General features: G+C 36.3%; 1 protein-coding gene across 2 annotated transcripts in view; it reads left to right on the plus strand.

Moving 5' to 3' along the window:
- BICC1 (BicC family RNA binding protein 1) overlaps positions 1–14,136 on the plus strand; it is a 106,275-nt gene extending 92,139 nt beyond the window's left edge. For both annotated transcript variants that reach the window (XM_086752636.1, XM_086752637.1), the window contains exons 16-21: positions 1,286–1,325; positions 1,999–2,153; positions 4,584–4,740; positions 6,963–7,123; positions 9,501–9,600; positions 11,158–14,136. In XM_086752636.1, coding sequence (XP_086608762.1) covers positions 1,286–1,325; positions 1,999–2,153; positions 4,584–4,740; positions 6,963–7,123; positions 9,501–9,600; positions 11,158–11,288 — 744 coding nt within the window. In that variant the 3' untranslated portion in view covers positions 11,289–14,136. The remainder of the gene's footprint in view (positions 1–1,285; positions 1,326–1,998; positions 2,154–4,583; positions 4,741–6,962; positions 7,124–9,500; positions 9,601–11,157) is intronic.
- Positions 14,137–14,368: the final 232 nt, after the last annotated feature.

Consider the following 14,368-nt stretch of genomic DNA (forward strand, 5'->3'; position numbering starts at 1 on the left):
CAAAGTAAAATTACCATGGAATGGAAAGGTGGCCGTTGACTAGTAGACTGACTTGCTGTTAAACTTTTACTACAAGTGTTTCCCAGCAAAGTAGTTAACTCTTTCAAATGAAGAGTGGATTGTCAGCTGAAAGTCTTGAAGACAAAAAAGCCTTTATGCTTCTTTTGAATAAGAAATTTAAGTACAGAATAAACTGGATAATTCTTTTTATACTAGTCTATGCAAACGTTACTTGTGTGTAAAAATATCTTATATCGTTGCTCTGAAGAGAGACTTAAATCTACAAAAGCCTTTTTACAACTTTTCGTAAGAAATGTCACCACAACTTTTTTTCTATAGCTTCAGGTTCATATACAGGAGGATTTACCCAGTAACTACACTGGGTTTCGTGTACAAATATGGATCTGTACATACACTCCTTTCTTATGTCCCTACTTGGTTAATTACAGCCTACTACTGTACTATAAACTACTTCCATGTTATTGCAAAGCCCATCAAAGACAGAGACCCGTTTGACTGTCAAGCAGTAGTAACAGAGTAGTTGGGTCTATTGGTGTGGGCATAACTAGACTGCATGGAGTAGTAGGACAAGATTAAGTGTTTTGCAGCCCCTTTCCTTATCAGAGCTCTAGTTATTTCAAGTAGTGAATTTAATGCCTCAGCTCAATACTGCATTTTTGTAGTTATATGTGTATGTTTAGACTTGCTAATCCGTAATTCAGAGAAGTATGGCTTATCTAACCAGGGGTATTTAAACTTCAAATATTCCATTCTCATAGGTAGTGAAAATACAAGGGGTTTTTTTTAATTCTCTCAAAACTTAGGTTCTTTTTCCTACAGAAGATGAGTGCATGGAGAAGAACTAAAGATTTGAAAGATTAGCTAAAATAGCTGTGGTGCCTAGACTTGCTGTCTAAGATAATATATTATCTTTTTTGGTACTGCTAAGGATAGATGATTAAGGAAGAGAAACAATGCTTGAAAAAATATCTTACTAAAAAAATAAGACAAATTCTGCTTAAACAGTTTGTAAATACTGATGCAGCCTCACTCAAATGGATATCAAAGAGTTATTTAAAATCTTTGTTGTCTATGTTTGAGTGAATGCTTTAAGTAACTAAGGCTCTAACTGGACTACTGTCAAATTATTGTGCAGTACTTCAGGTTTCTCCTAGGTGTGTTCACTGGCCACTTCCAAAACCTTTCTTTTTACAAAGAGCTGAGTACTGGAATGACATTTAGTTAGAATGGCAATTAAGCTATCTTCTGCATGTTTAATTTTTAGGCATTTGACTATGAACAGAAGAAGCTACTAGCAACCAAAGGTATGTGAATAAACAGTGACTTCTGAAAAGTTTGTTAGTACACAACTGAAATAATTTTCTGAAGTTTCAGTTTTGTCATTTGATTTTTAATCAAATTTAAAGCTGATAGTCAAACATCTGTATATTAGTTTTCATGTTCCAAAAAAGTCTTAATACCAACATAGTATAACATACAGTGTAAACAACCTGCAGATGGGATATTCTCTGTGTGAGTATATCCATATGCAAATGTTCAGTGTGGTTTTCAGAGACCTCACAGCTGTAATACTTGATTTTATTTGGATGCAAATTAAATTCTAAATGTTTGTCATATTGATAAAGTTTATCCTTATTTCAGGGATAAATTAACTTACAAATTGATAAGGGACTTCATCATATCTTTGTTCCTTTTAAACATAAATCAAATAACCTCTCCACCAACAGTAAATCAGAAACTCCTCTTTTGGAAACAGGTTTGATTCCTTTGGCTTCCTTGCAGCCCTGTGAGGTTTAACTATCTTGTGACAGAGTAAATTGCCTTAAGGAAGGGTAGGATTCAAACTGTGTAGCAAGTGGCATTGTTTAGAACTTACCATTTTGTGGGTTGAAGTATATTAGCATACATTACTTCAGGGTTATCATCACAGTACCTTTACTAAGGTTGAGATTTATTAATTTGTTTCTATTTTTTCAGCTATGTTAAAGAAGCCAGTTGTAACAGAAGTGAGAACTCCAACAAATACGTGGAGTGGTTTGGGATTCTCTAAATCTATGCCTGCAGAAACTATCAAGGAACTAAGAAGAGCGAATCATGTATCATACAAGCCATCTATGACAACTACGTACGAGGTATAAAAACGTAAACTGTAGTGGAAGGTTTATTTGTAGTGAATGATACAATTGTTTCTCTAGAGAAAAGTCTGCACTTTGTAAAAAGAAGGCTTGCAGATAAGGTTTCTAGCTTTCCTCTTAGGGTTGTAACTTTAATTGTGAAAAATTTCTTGCATAAATATTAACGCATATGGAATATCTTCAGCCCAACACACAAAATTATCTCAGCTTTATAAATCTTACCTTAGCTTTACACAAGTCTGCTCCTGAAAATGTATTTTTTTAAAGAAACTTTAAACAACTTAGGACCAGATGTCTTAATAGTTGTAGATAGCGATAGAAATTTTGTAACCTAATTAAAACAGTGTGTATATAGTAAATAAACTATACAATGTGAATCGCTGCATGGTGGAGCAGGAAGTTAGAACAAGAAATGGCTGTGCCTCATCTTATCTTCTGTTGACAAAGCCATAGAACTGGAAGAGCTTTCTCTATTTGCTCTATTCACTGGGCCCAGAAATTTCACAGGGAGAAGGTAGCCATAGGGTCAAGTAAGTCTCTTCAGACTTGCTTGTCTGAGGAGTTCCATCATTGGAATCTTGTAGGGAATTTTTATTCCTTTATTTTTCAAAGGCATTCTCAAGTTGCTTTTTAGTGTCTTTCCTTACTGTAATCTTTTACAACTTCCATAGAGACACCTTTTTCTTTATTTCTGTCCTAGTGATGTAAAATGTAAATGGTCCTTCAGGACTAGGACTTCAGGCAGCTTTTCTCTCTACTTGTCTTTCAATGCAAAAGAAATATTCAGCCATGGTAAAAATGCACCTTGTTGTTCCACAGTTGACATGTGAACTTTTTGTTATTCAGCTACATGGAATAGGCTTGGATATATGTAATGAGCTTGCAGTAGTAATTAGGGGGAGAGAAAAAATGATAACCAAAATATGTTATTTCTTTTTTTCGTGATTTTCTATACTGATTGAGCTAGTTTTCCTCCAGACTATGATGCACTGCTAGAAGTCTCTAAGCAGGCATGTCATTCTAACCAAGGACACAGTCACTGGGAATCTGCCCATGTGCAAACCACAGGCTTAGCTCTCTCCAATTAAATGATACAGTGTACTGGGACTCCTGTTTCCACTGTTTGGTGTGATCTATTGTGGAAACATCTGGGGAAGCTAAAAATCTTGGATTCTTTGTATCATTAAATTTAGCAGTCTTCAGCAGCATTTTTATTAGAGGCAGTACCGCCATGCTTCCTCACTGCATGTTTGACAGTCATCTGCTGAAGTCTTTGAACAGATGTAGTAGTGGTATTATAGTCTAATTTCTGAGAAGTTCATTTGTAAAATAAGCTCACCAAACGTATTTCATCTTCACTGATACTTTACTATGCATTCAGTTTTCCAGAAATGTTGGTTGACATATTTTTTTATTTCACAACTCCTAGCCATCACTATGATCTAACATAATGTAAAAGTGCTGTCTCTTCTTGCTTTTCTCAAAGACTTGAAGTCCATTCCTGCCTTTATTCATTTGTTGAGTTGTACTAACTGTAGGTGATAACTTCCCGATTTTGCCATTGACAAGAAGATTTGCCTTTTTTTCTTCAGTGGTGTCAATTTGCCTGAATAGTAAAGATTACTGCCTCGGAAATTATGCCTTTTAATTGGAATTTGATGCATGTGTGTAGAACTGAATTGTTCATTTGGTTCCACAATTTTTAGTTCATGTAAGTCTGTGGTATCAATAATGTCCATCTTCTTGGGGTACATACTAATTCCATGGTTAACAGCTGCTTTCAGGGAATGGTGTGACCTTATTTTGGAACATTCTGACCCCGAGTGATAAGAGAGTTGATAATTAGTACTTTACAGGAATATGAAAATCTATTTAAAAAAAAAAAAGCTGCAGATTCACAAACCATTGCAGAATTGTTGTTGTGTTGTATACCACACTGTTGTAAAGTATTGTGTACTCAATTGGCTTATCTTCAGACAGATGTTCTGTTATGTTCTTTTTACCATGAAGGGATGAAGTCGATAGACTGCCTTGTCTACAGTTTGTGTGGGAATTTGATAGCATGGAACGTTTTGGAAACAAACTTGGAAATACTGTGCAATTTTGAAGCATAGTCTTTAACTTCTGCTTAAAATCTGTAAACTGTGTATGTTTTAAGCACACCTGCTGTCGTTGTGTCCAGTTTGCAATTATTGATCAACTGCCGAAAGAATGTTTGCAAGCATTAAAAGCTGTTTTGTTTTTTTAAACTGAGCCGCTTCAAAAAAAATGAGTCACAATGAAACTTCTATTTTCTGTCTAAATTTTCTTTTTTTTTTTTTTTTCCTTTTTATTTATTTATTTATTTATTTATTTATTTATTTATTTATTTATTTATTTATTTATTTATTTATTTATTTATTTATTTATTTATTTATTTATTTGCAGGGTTCATCGATGTCTCTCTCGCGGTCCAACAGTCGGGAGCACCTGGGGAGTGGCAGTGAATCTGATAACTGGAGAGACCGTAATGGCCTTGGACCTACAGCTCATAATGAATTTGTCTCCTCAATTGGCAGCCCCAAACGGAAACAAAATAAATCAGGTTAATAATTTCTTAAGGTCTGATTTAAAAAAAAAAAAAAAGCTGATATCAATGAGTATTTCTTTTAATATCAATGTTTTCTGACACCAGTAGGGATTTAAATTACTGGCAAGTGCAAAGTAAACTTATTTTACAAATTGAAAAGTTAAAGCATGTGCAAGGTTGTGTAACGTGATATTTTTTCTATGCAACACATTCTTGCTGAATGCTATATTCTTACTATATTTAAAGTTTTACTTCAGCTGAACTCTTTGAAACTTAATTTCATTTTTTTAATAACTTTATATATACCTTTCTGAAAGAGTGAAAAATGGAGGTAGAGAATACTGGTCTATCCTAACTGCATTATGGGAAAATAACTACTATGGCAAGTTTTATTTTGTTGTTGCTGTTGCATTTTTCTTCTAAAGGTGAATAAAACCTAAATCCCAGATTAACTGCGAAGTACTCAGGTAGTAAAAGTTGGACATCCTAGGAAAGGAGAGATTCAATTAGAGAAAATATTCGTAGTTGGTATACTTGTAATTATTTATGATTTTTATAAGGTGCATTAGTTCAGTTGTGAATGGCTGCATACCATATTCTAAGTACTCACAGAATAAAAGATGAAAGTTTATATTTAAAATCAAGCCATTAATGTTTCCAAGTTCATTGGACAAAAATGGAAACTCTAGGTTAATTAAATAAATAAGGATTTAAAATGTATTTACGTATGCATTAGAAGAACATTAGAAATGTGAATACTTTGGTGATGGGGGGAAACTGTTCTATAGCAGCTGTAGCTTTCCCAGAGAATGAAATGTGTGGAGGAGGGACGAAATAAATAGTTGAGTTGGCTGGACAAATGTATTTACCGTAATGTCTAAGTGCCAGAGTACTAAAATGCAAGTCTTGATTGACACAATTGCATAGTAGTATTGAGTTTCTTCTTTGTTTTTATCACAGTGCTTCCTGACTGAACCAGTAAGAAGTATGTCTTAAGGTTCAGTTTTCAGTAGGTGACCTTGCATCATCTGCCCTGAGTGTAGGATCATGAATTTGTTGGGTATTTTCAGTGTTATCTTTACTCTGATAGTGAAGAATTACAGTGCCACCTTTTAAAGTCTAAAAAAATCAGCTTAGGTACTGCTTCATTTGTCAAACTTAATGTTCACATTTTCAACATTGAGTGGTTTAATGTATGTTAAAGCTCTTTTCCAAAATTGAGCTAAGGTTGATTGAAGCATCTGGGATCGGATTTACAGAGTTTGGAGAATTTCTAACTAGTCAGTACCCAGAAAACCAGAAATGTAGCCTAGCCAGTTGTGAAAATGGTGTTTTTTATATCCAATTGGCATTCTATAGTAGAAGCCATAGCATAAGTCTATGGGACAATCTTAATTTTACTCACCTGGGAAAGTATCCTTCACCTCCTGCAAGCCTCTTATGCATCATTCACTGCTGTTCTTTTCGGTGTCTGTGACAAGGGAGCGCTCTCAGTGGCCCCATCTACACACGTACCTGATGCTCTCCCTGGGAGCTATCCTGCTCTTACACAGCATGAGGAAAAGTAATTATGAACTATGTGATTGCATACTACCAGTATGTACACACAGAGGAGAAGGATTGCACTCTGTTTTAAGAACCTCACCCTGGAAAGTATTAAAAAAATATATACCTTCTAGGAATGTAACTTAGAATTGTGTAGGGAGGGTATATCCAGTTTTAGTCTTTCATAAAACTATTGCATTTTTTTTTGTCTGCATTGTAGTGAAATAAGAACCATATCATGTGTCTGTTATGTAGTTCCTTTACCAGGAATTGCTCCAGCATGGTTTTCTTCCCCTCCAGACCAAAAAGTGCAGTTTGCATTTGTGTGGAATGGTGTTTTCCAAAACAGTCACTGGAGAAAAAGGATGGCTTAAGACAATGAAAAGCAACGGGGTTTTGCGACTCTCACCTCTGTATGAGTTCCTGGGTTGTATCCATGTGACAGTTCACATAAAGTGATTTTATTGCCCAAAAGATTTGCCCAAATATCTTTTTATAGAAAACAAGCACTGGAACTTAACTAACAAAAGAATTGCCTTATGCTGTTCATTCTCAGACCACTGAGAGGCTTTTTGTCCTGAATAATGAAGATTTAAATGTTTTGTTAATTTCATGATCTAACAGAACACAATGTTGATATGACAGAAACTCATGCATTTCTGTGACTAAAAAGTGCGCTTCTTCCCTTTCAGCTGAACACTATCTCAGTAGCAGTAATTACATGGACTGCATTTCCTCGCTGACAGGAAGCAATGGCTGTAACCTGAACAGTTTGTTTAAGGGGTCTGATCTGCCTGAGCTGTTCAGCAAACTTGGTTTGGGCAAATACACAGACGTATTCCAACAGCAAGAGGTTTGTATTCCTTTGAAAGACACCACCTTTGCGTTGATACCATGTTTTCCAGTAATAGTTGTTCTGTCTCTTTACCAAAGCCACTAAGAAGTCTCACTTTGTGACAGGACTTCTCTGAGCTGTTCTTTCAAAGCTGTATCGTACATCTTTCAATTTCCAGATAGCCAGCTTAGATGTGAGTACTATTTTGTCCTGCATCTGTGATATATACTGAACAAAGAATTAAATTAGAGCTTTTTTTCTTTTAATTCAAGGAAGTTTAAACCTTGGGTCCCACTAGGATGTTCGCTACCATTTTAATAGCTTTTGGTCAACTTCACGTATAGGTTATGGAAATCCAGTTTGCATTCAGTAGTAGTGTCTTCTCTCGGCTGATGCTGAGGTCACATATTCATCCCTCACTTCTTCCCCTGTGTGTCAGTTGACTTCCTTTGATCCATTCCCAACAGGGAGATATGGTCAGTCATCTCTGTGAGCTTTCCACCTCTGCACCAGCTCATTTCAAGTTCGTTCAAGTGGTGATATTTCGTCTCTGTAGAATACTATTGGTTATCTGCAAATGATTTATTATAGAATCACAGAATAGACTGCGTTGGAAGGGACCCTTAAAGGCCATCTAGTCCAACCCCTCTGCAAGGAGCAGGGACATCTCCAACCAGATGAGATTGCTCAGAGCCCCATCCAACCTGGTCTTGAATGTTTCCAGGAATGGGGCACATACCACCTATAGTTCATTCTGGTGACAGATTTAACTGTCCCAAAGGGACAGTGAGCCTAGCTGCAAAACTTACTAGCTTAGACACATAGCCCCTGAGTTTGTCCTGAAAGCACTGTAGTTGTGTGTGGGAAGTTGTATGTGTCACACTGCTAGAACTGGGTGTACTAGGGAGCAAAACACACGTCCATGTGGGTTGTGTCAGTACCTGATGTGGTACAGGTGAAGGACTACAGTTGGATTTGGCATCTTCCTGTGTTCTGGACCCATATGTCTGCTTTGCATCTCTAGCAGCAGTGAGGTCTGCACCAGTTGCTGGTCTCGGATTTGCACCTGCATGTTTTCTTCTAATAGACCACACAAAGTAGGCTTTTGCATAGATTACCTTGTCATTGAGAACTGTGCATGTGTTCACGAAGAATGAACTTGCATTCATGTTGCATAAGTTGCTCTGGTGTGCCAGTATTTAGCTTCAGATTTGCTTCCATGAGAGGAAAACTGCACACTGAATTGCATACTACACTGTTCCAAGGGTAGACATGAGGCGAATTTGTACCTTCTGTGCACTCATGTATAAGCATTCACAGAATCATCCTGAGTCCACTGAAATGTGTTGCTGCTATCTCAGCCTGGGGACAACTGAATCTGATGCATTTCATGCCAGCATTTCTTGTCTCTCTCTAATCATGCTGCTTAAATGCTGTGAGGGAATTTTACTGCTGTTCAATACTGCACAAAAGTGCTTAGGAACTGGCTGCATTGAGCTGATGAACTCTTTCTGGATTGCAAAGCACTGGCAGGTGTGGGACTGACACCAGCATGGGTTTGCCTGCAACTGCTCTGAAAGTAGCAAGGTCAGTCCTCAATCTGGGTCAATAAGTCCAGCTGTACCTCAGCTCTGTGTACAGTTCCTCAGGTTTATTTCCTCTGTACTCCCCTGCATGTCCCATAATACCCATATTATCCAGTCGTTAATCCTTTCCTGCTATCTTAGCCACTCTTAAAAAGGAGAGATGGTTGTGTTGGTTTCTAACACTAAAGATGGCGTTTGTTTGACAAATTGGGTTTTGTTTCGGTTTTTCTTACCTCAGGAGTTACTGATTAGGTGTGAGATGAGCCAAGTAGTTTGGCCAGAGTGAGAACTAAACAATTTTTACTATGTTGTTGTGTATTATTGGGAGAAACAAGCCCACAAACATATATGGTTGCACACACATTGCAATGCTATGAAATATTCAGTGCTTTAACTCAAATGCATCACCAGCAGTTGGGCAATCATCCTCTGCTAACCTGCTGTAGCCCAAAGCACCTAGCGTATCTACAGACACATACCTGGCTGTTCCCCAGCACTTGTAGCAATTGTGGTAAATACCCAGAATCTGAAGAGTCACAAATAAGATGAATTGATCTTCTGTGCTTGGCTAAAACTGCTCACTTTTTAATTGCTCAGAAATGCAGAGTAGGTAATTGAGCAACTGTGTGAAGAACAACTGTGTGATTGGAAAGCTATGACTGCTGTTTACATGCAAATAATAGGTTGGCAGAGTAACTGTAAAATGTAATGGGGGGGGAAATGTGAAACTATTCTAAACCACATTTATGGCTTAATACTTTTGGGGAGAGACTTGTTTTGCATTATTTTCCTGTTTCTTTTCACTCTAGATTGATCTGCAGACATTCCTTACTCTTACTGATCAAGATTTGAAAGAGTTAGGAATTACCACTTTCGGTGCCAGAAGAAAAATGCTGCTTGCCATCTCAGGTAAATAACACAGATAATCATTTGTTGATTTTAAGTATTGTTTGTATTCTTTTCGCTTAAATTGTGTGTTTATAGTTGACAACAAATCTTGGAAAGACTGCAAATTAACAATCTATTCCACAGAGATCATATTGGCTTGCCGCTCATCAGAAGGCACTTAAAACCAGGCCTTTTAGAGCTTTCTCATTACTGAATAAGATTTCACTTGCATAGTCCTGTGTCCCTTTGTAAAGTTGGAGCTTGGCAGATAGTTTGGTTCACAGCAGATTGTGAACTTGTTTTATGCCCCAAAACTGTGGGTCATAGAAGCCCTGGGATTACAGGCTCTGAGGCTCTGAACAGTACTGCAGATCAGTCAGAACTGACGCTTTCAGGCTTTTGGTTCCCTGTCCTCCACTTTATTCATTAGCAGAGCAATCATCCTACTGGGAAAAACTTCCTGGTTTGGTGGGGGCTTTGGTTTTGGTTTGGGTTTTTTTGTGGTTTGTTTGGGTTGTGGGTTTTTTTTTTTTTTTCCTCAAGGCCAGTTGTTTCTGCAAAGTGAATAGATTTGAAAAGAAACATGTAACTCTTATTTGGAATTTTTCCAACCCACTTGAATTAAAAGGTTGTCTCCCATCCTTCATGTAGAAAGATGAAGGCCAAATATAATTTCTTACAATGTGCGGTAGCATATAAAGCCTAACTAGCTTTTTTCTAATTGTAATAAATAGCATGAGATTTCATATTACATTGTTTAGGCAATGAATCTGTATCAGAGGAAGAGTTTTCTTCAGATGCTTCATTATAATGTAAGATCATTTTTCTTCCAATTGCATCTCTTCTTCTGATACTATTAGTGAATATTTTTTATGAATTTAAAATGAAGGCATAAAGAGGGTAAAAATTTGGTTGTACTTAGTTCGATACCAGTTATGAAAATCTAGGTAATCTTTCAGTGTTTTGTATCTATCACGGAGTTTGTTTACAAGAATAGAAAAGTGGGGAAAAGAAAAACATTCTGGATGAGCATTTGCCTAGTACAAGCTTAGGGTGCATGTTTGAATAAGAGGTAAGCATCTGTTTTTTCTAAAAGGCCTTATGAAAATATTGTTTCAGTGTTGTGTTTAAAATAAAGAATTTGGCATTACGAAATGATCAAGTTGGTAATAAGCTTTTCTATTATCGCAGTTTACGTTGCATGGTTGTGCTGCGGCCATACATTCTGTGTGCATGTGGCCTTTGAGTAGTGTAACAGAACCTTTTTAAAGTTTCGGCTATGTCACTTTGATCTAAATCAATATTGTAAAATACTATCCACTCCCCACTGTGTCAGTGCCAATTAAGATTTGCATCAAATAGGTGCCTGCATCCCAAGCAGCCTCTTTGAGTCTTAACCTGACGCTCTGACCATCCTCTTGAGCTGTTAAATTGAACGAGTGCCTCCCAGACAGTTTCAGATCATACTGTTCTGTCTAAAATATTTTCTTTGTTTAAATAGATGTTTTGCTTTTGGTTTAGATGAAAATATTTAGAAAAACTTCTGATGAGAGATTTTTTTTTTTGTTACATTTATAGAACTGAATAAAAACCGAAGAAAGCTCTTTGACCCATCAAACATACGTGCCTCATTCCTGGAAGGTGGAGCTAGTGGAAGACTGCCGCGTCAGTATCATTCGGACATTGCTAGTGTCAGCGGACGCTGGTAGCAGTAAGTTGTGGCTCAAAGTCAGCTGTAAAGATGGACATGGCAATCCTGTGGACAGCCTTCACTGCACACCACCCTCTGCACTTTGGGACTTTGGGTGTCAAGGACCAAAGCATTTTGTCTGCACAATACTGTGCCAAAAAAAAAGAGAAAACACATTTTGTCTGTTGTCTTTCAAAACACCAAATGTGGGTTACGTTTTACTCGTGTAGATTGGACAGAATTTGCAATAATAATAATATAGGGTTCTTTGTTTAGTATTTTATTACCTATAACTATAATGTATGCACTGAATTTTTACTATGTTGAATGAAGGAAGAATGAAGAGCTGGGATGCCAGAGAGCATAGATTTTGGTTTTATCAAGATGGATTTTTCTGGTACTGCTTAAAATAATTATTGAGGTCTTTCTGCACTTTACATGTTCTGATTTCTTGTCCTGTGGAAATTTATTTCTCTCTTTCATTTCCATTTCAATTTTTATATTGGCACTAATCAAATTTTTTCCAGGTGTTCCTGCATTAAGTCACATCTCACTATAATGGTACTAGAAACTGGTTCTTAAGCAGATTTTTCCCTCTCTTTGTCTCCCCGGTAGCGATCTGAAGAGATTGTTGCAAAATCAAGCCGCTTGGTAGCGGACCAGTCCTATTACTCTCTTATGAAGAAGTCTCATGCTGCCATACTCTCTGTAACAGATGCGATGAAAGACCAAAATGGACCTTGCAATATTAACCCTTTGCAGTCATCATATTTAACTGCTGCCTGTTATGCTAAAACTGTTTTTAATGGTTGTCTCAAAGCAAAGGGCTATTTTTAGTACCCTGCCACTAAAGGACACTTATTTATATCAGACTTTTATTTTTAGATTCTATACACCTACAATACGTAAAAGATGAAACTGATCTACTGCGGATTTATGGTAGAGAATGAAAGGCATTCATCAAACTAGAGCTCTGGGCTGTCAGTTTGATTAAACAGCCAACTAATCTAATTTGACAAGACAGCACTGTTGCCATTTATTAAATGACGCATATTACTTACATGACTATGCATGCAGCAATTAAGCAACCTACATAAAGTAGGTGTGATAGCATCTGTTTTGTTCAATCTAGATTTGTAATTGTCAGCTGCAGAAGTGTTTAGAACTCCGGAGATGAACTATTTCTGAAACAAGTTAAGTTCAACAGAAAGAGTCTGTATTATAAGTGGCTAGAGCTAACTATTGCATTCTTATACTGTGAAAGTCCAAATAATTTGGCAATATTATTCCTCTGTCTTTACAGATGTCTTGTTATGGGTTTATGAAGGGTTCTGATATAATGAAGGAATTCATGAAGTGCCTCTTTCTGCAATGCAATATGAAGTTTCCAAGCATTAATTTGTTGAAAAGCGTTCCCATGAGAAGTATTGTGAATTACCTCTACTGTAATGTATTATTTATGTTCAGTGTACAAGCCTTTTGAGATGGACATAAACCACTGTCAAGTGCTCTTAACAGAAGGCATTAGAATAACATTTACAGTAGTTGGTTTTTATGCAAAAATGGGTGAGAAATAATTTTGACACTTTCCATGGATAATTCTTTCAAGGTGAGAATACTAAGTGATGTACAGAGAAGTTTGCACACACAAAGGGAATTTAAAGAAACTATTACTTGAGGGCATAGATGATCAAGCAATAATATGAAGTCTTGTTGCAGTTAGCAAAAAATAGCTGCTCAGTACTCATTTCAGCCATATCTACTTAATGATGTATAGCTGAGTGACTTCCCCAGTAGATTGAGTAGCATGGTAGCTTCCTCTGGTTTTAAATTGTACTAGAAATCTGAAAAGATAAAACTGCATCTTGTACACACGCAGTTGCTCACATCAAAGTTACTGTGCTCAAATGCCAGAAGTCAGTATCCACGTATCTATGGGATATTTGTGTGTATGTGTGTTACACGGGCAAGAGCAACTTCATGGAAACCCTTGTGGAAGTCACAGCTTCTAATTCTAAAGCTATTTACACTTGTCCTTACTTCTAAGCATGTAGACAGTTCCATTCACATGGACTACTTATGTGCTTACAGGTAAGCTGTCATTTAACTGTTTGCATTTGCAAGACCAGTGTTTGCAAATCAAATTGTATTCAGTCATATTAATGTTACAAAATATTTTTAATGAAATAAATATTCAGCAACACTTTGTACAGAACTTTCTGCAACCCCTCCTTGCTTATTTTTCCTAAACTTAAAAGCATCAGAAAACCTTTACACTCTTAGATTTTTAGTCTTTCATAAGTACATATTATGTATCTAGACAGTACTATACTCAGAAACTGATTTTATTACAGTATTAAGTTGATGTGGTCTTTGCTGAGCAGTGCTTATATCATCTACACCAAAGTGAAGAATTTCCCATTAACAACATTATTTTTCAATAGGGCTTCACAAAAGAAAAAGAACACACTGGAAGAAAAAAATTTCTCACTTATTTTGATTCCACAAAGGGAATATGACAGTACAGTGTACCGTATTGTTAGTGTTATATTATGCACAAATATTTGACTTGCTACATAAAAATGTTAGTTTAAATCTGTGCCTTAATAGTGACCAGTTATCTGTAAATATAGAGCAGATACAGATTGTATTTTTGTGGGTTGTGTCCTTTTAGTGATTTTTTTTTTTTAAATAAAAGATGAAATTAAAACATTAAAAATGGGAATTTTCAAAACTAATCAATGTTGCATAAAATAAATTTATATAACTCCCTTGTATTCTGATTGGTTAATGAAGTATTTTTATATAGACCCAATTCCAGGGATGCTTGCTTGTTAATAAAATATAAAAAGCAGTATTTGACATAATTGCAACATGTTTCTTTCACATGGTAATGCTCTGTGTTTTACTGTTCTTATATCACATGCGGTGTGTTTGTCTGGCTTTTAAATGAGAAGGCTTTTTTGAGATACCTCTCCTTAAAAATAATATGAAAGGAGTTAAATTATCTCATGTTCAGTTTGTTGCAGGTTTTAATGTTTTGGCTTACATGAGTTTTATTCTTTCTTTGGTCTTCCCATTTTAAAGGCTATTTATGTT

This window comes from Chlamydotis macqueenii, chromosome 7 (genome assembly GCF_036417535.1).
Source record: "Chlamydotis macqueenii isolate bChlMac1 chromosome 7, bChlMac1.mat, whole genome shotgun sequence".
Classification (NCBI taxonomy): domain Eukaryota; kingdom Metazoa; phylum Chordata; class Aves; order Otidiformes; family Otididae; genus Chlamydotis; species Chlamydotis macqueenii.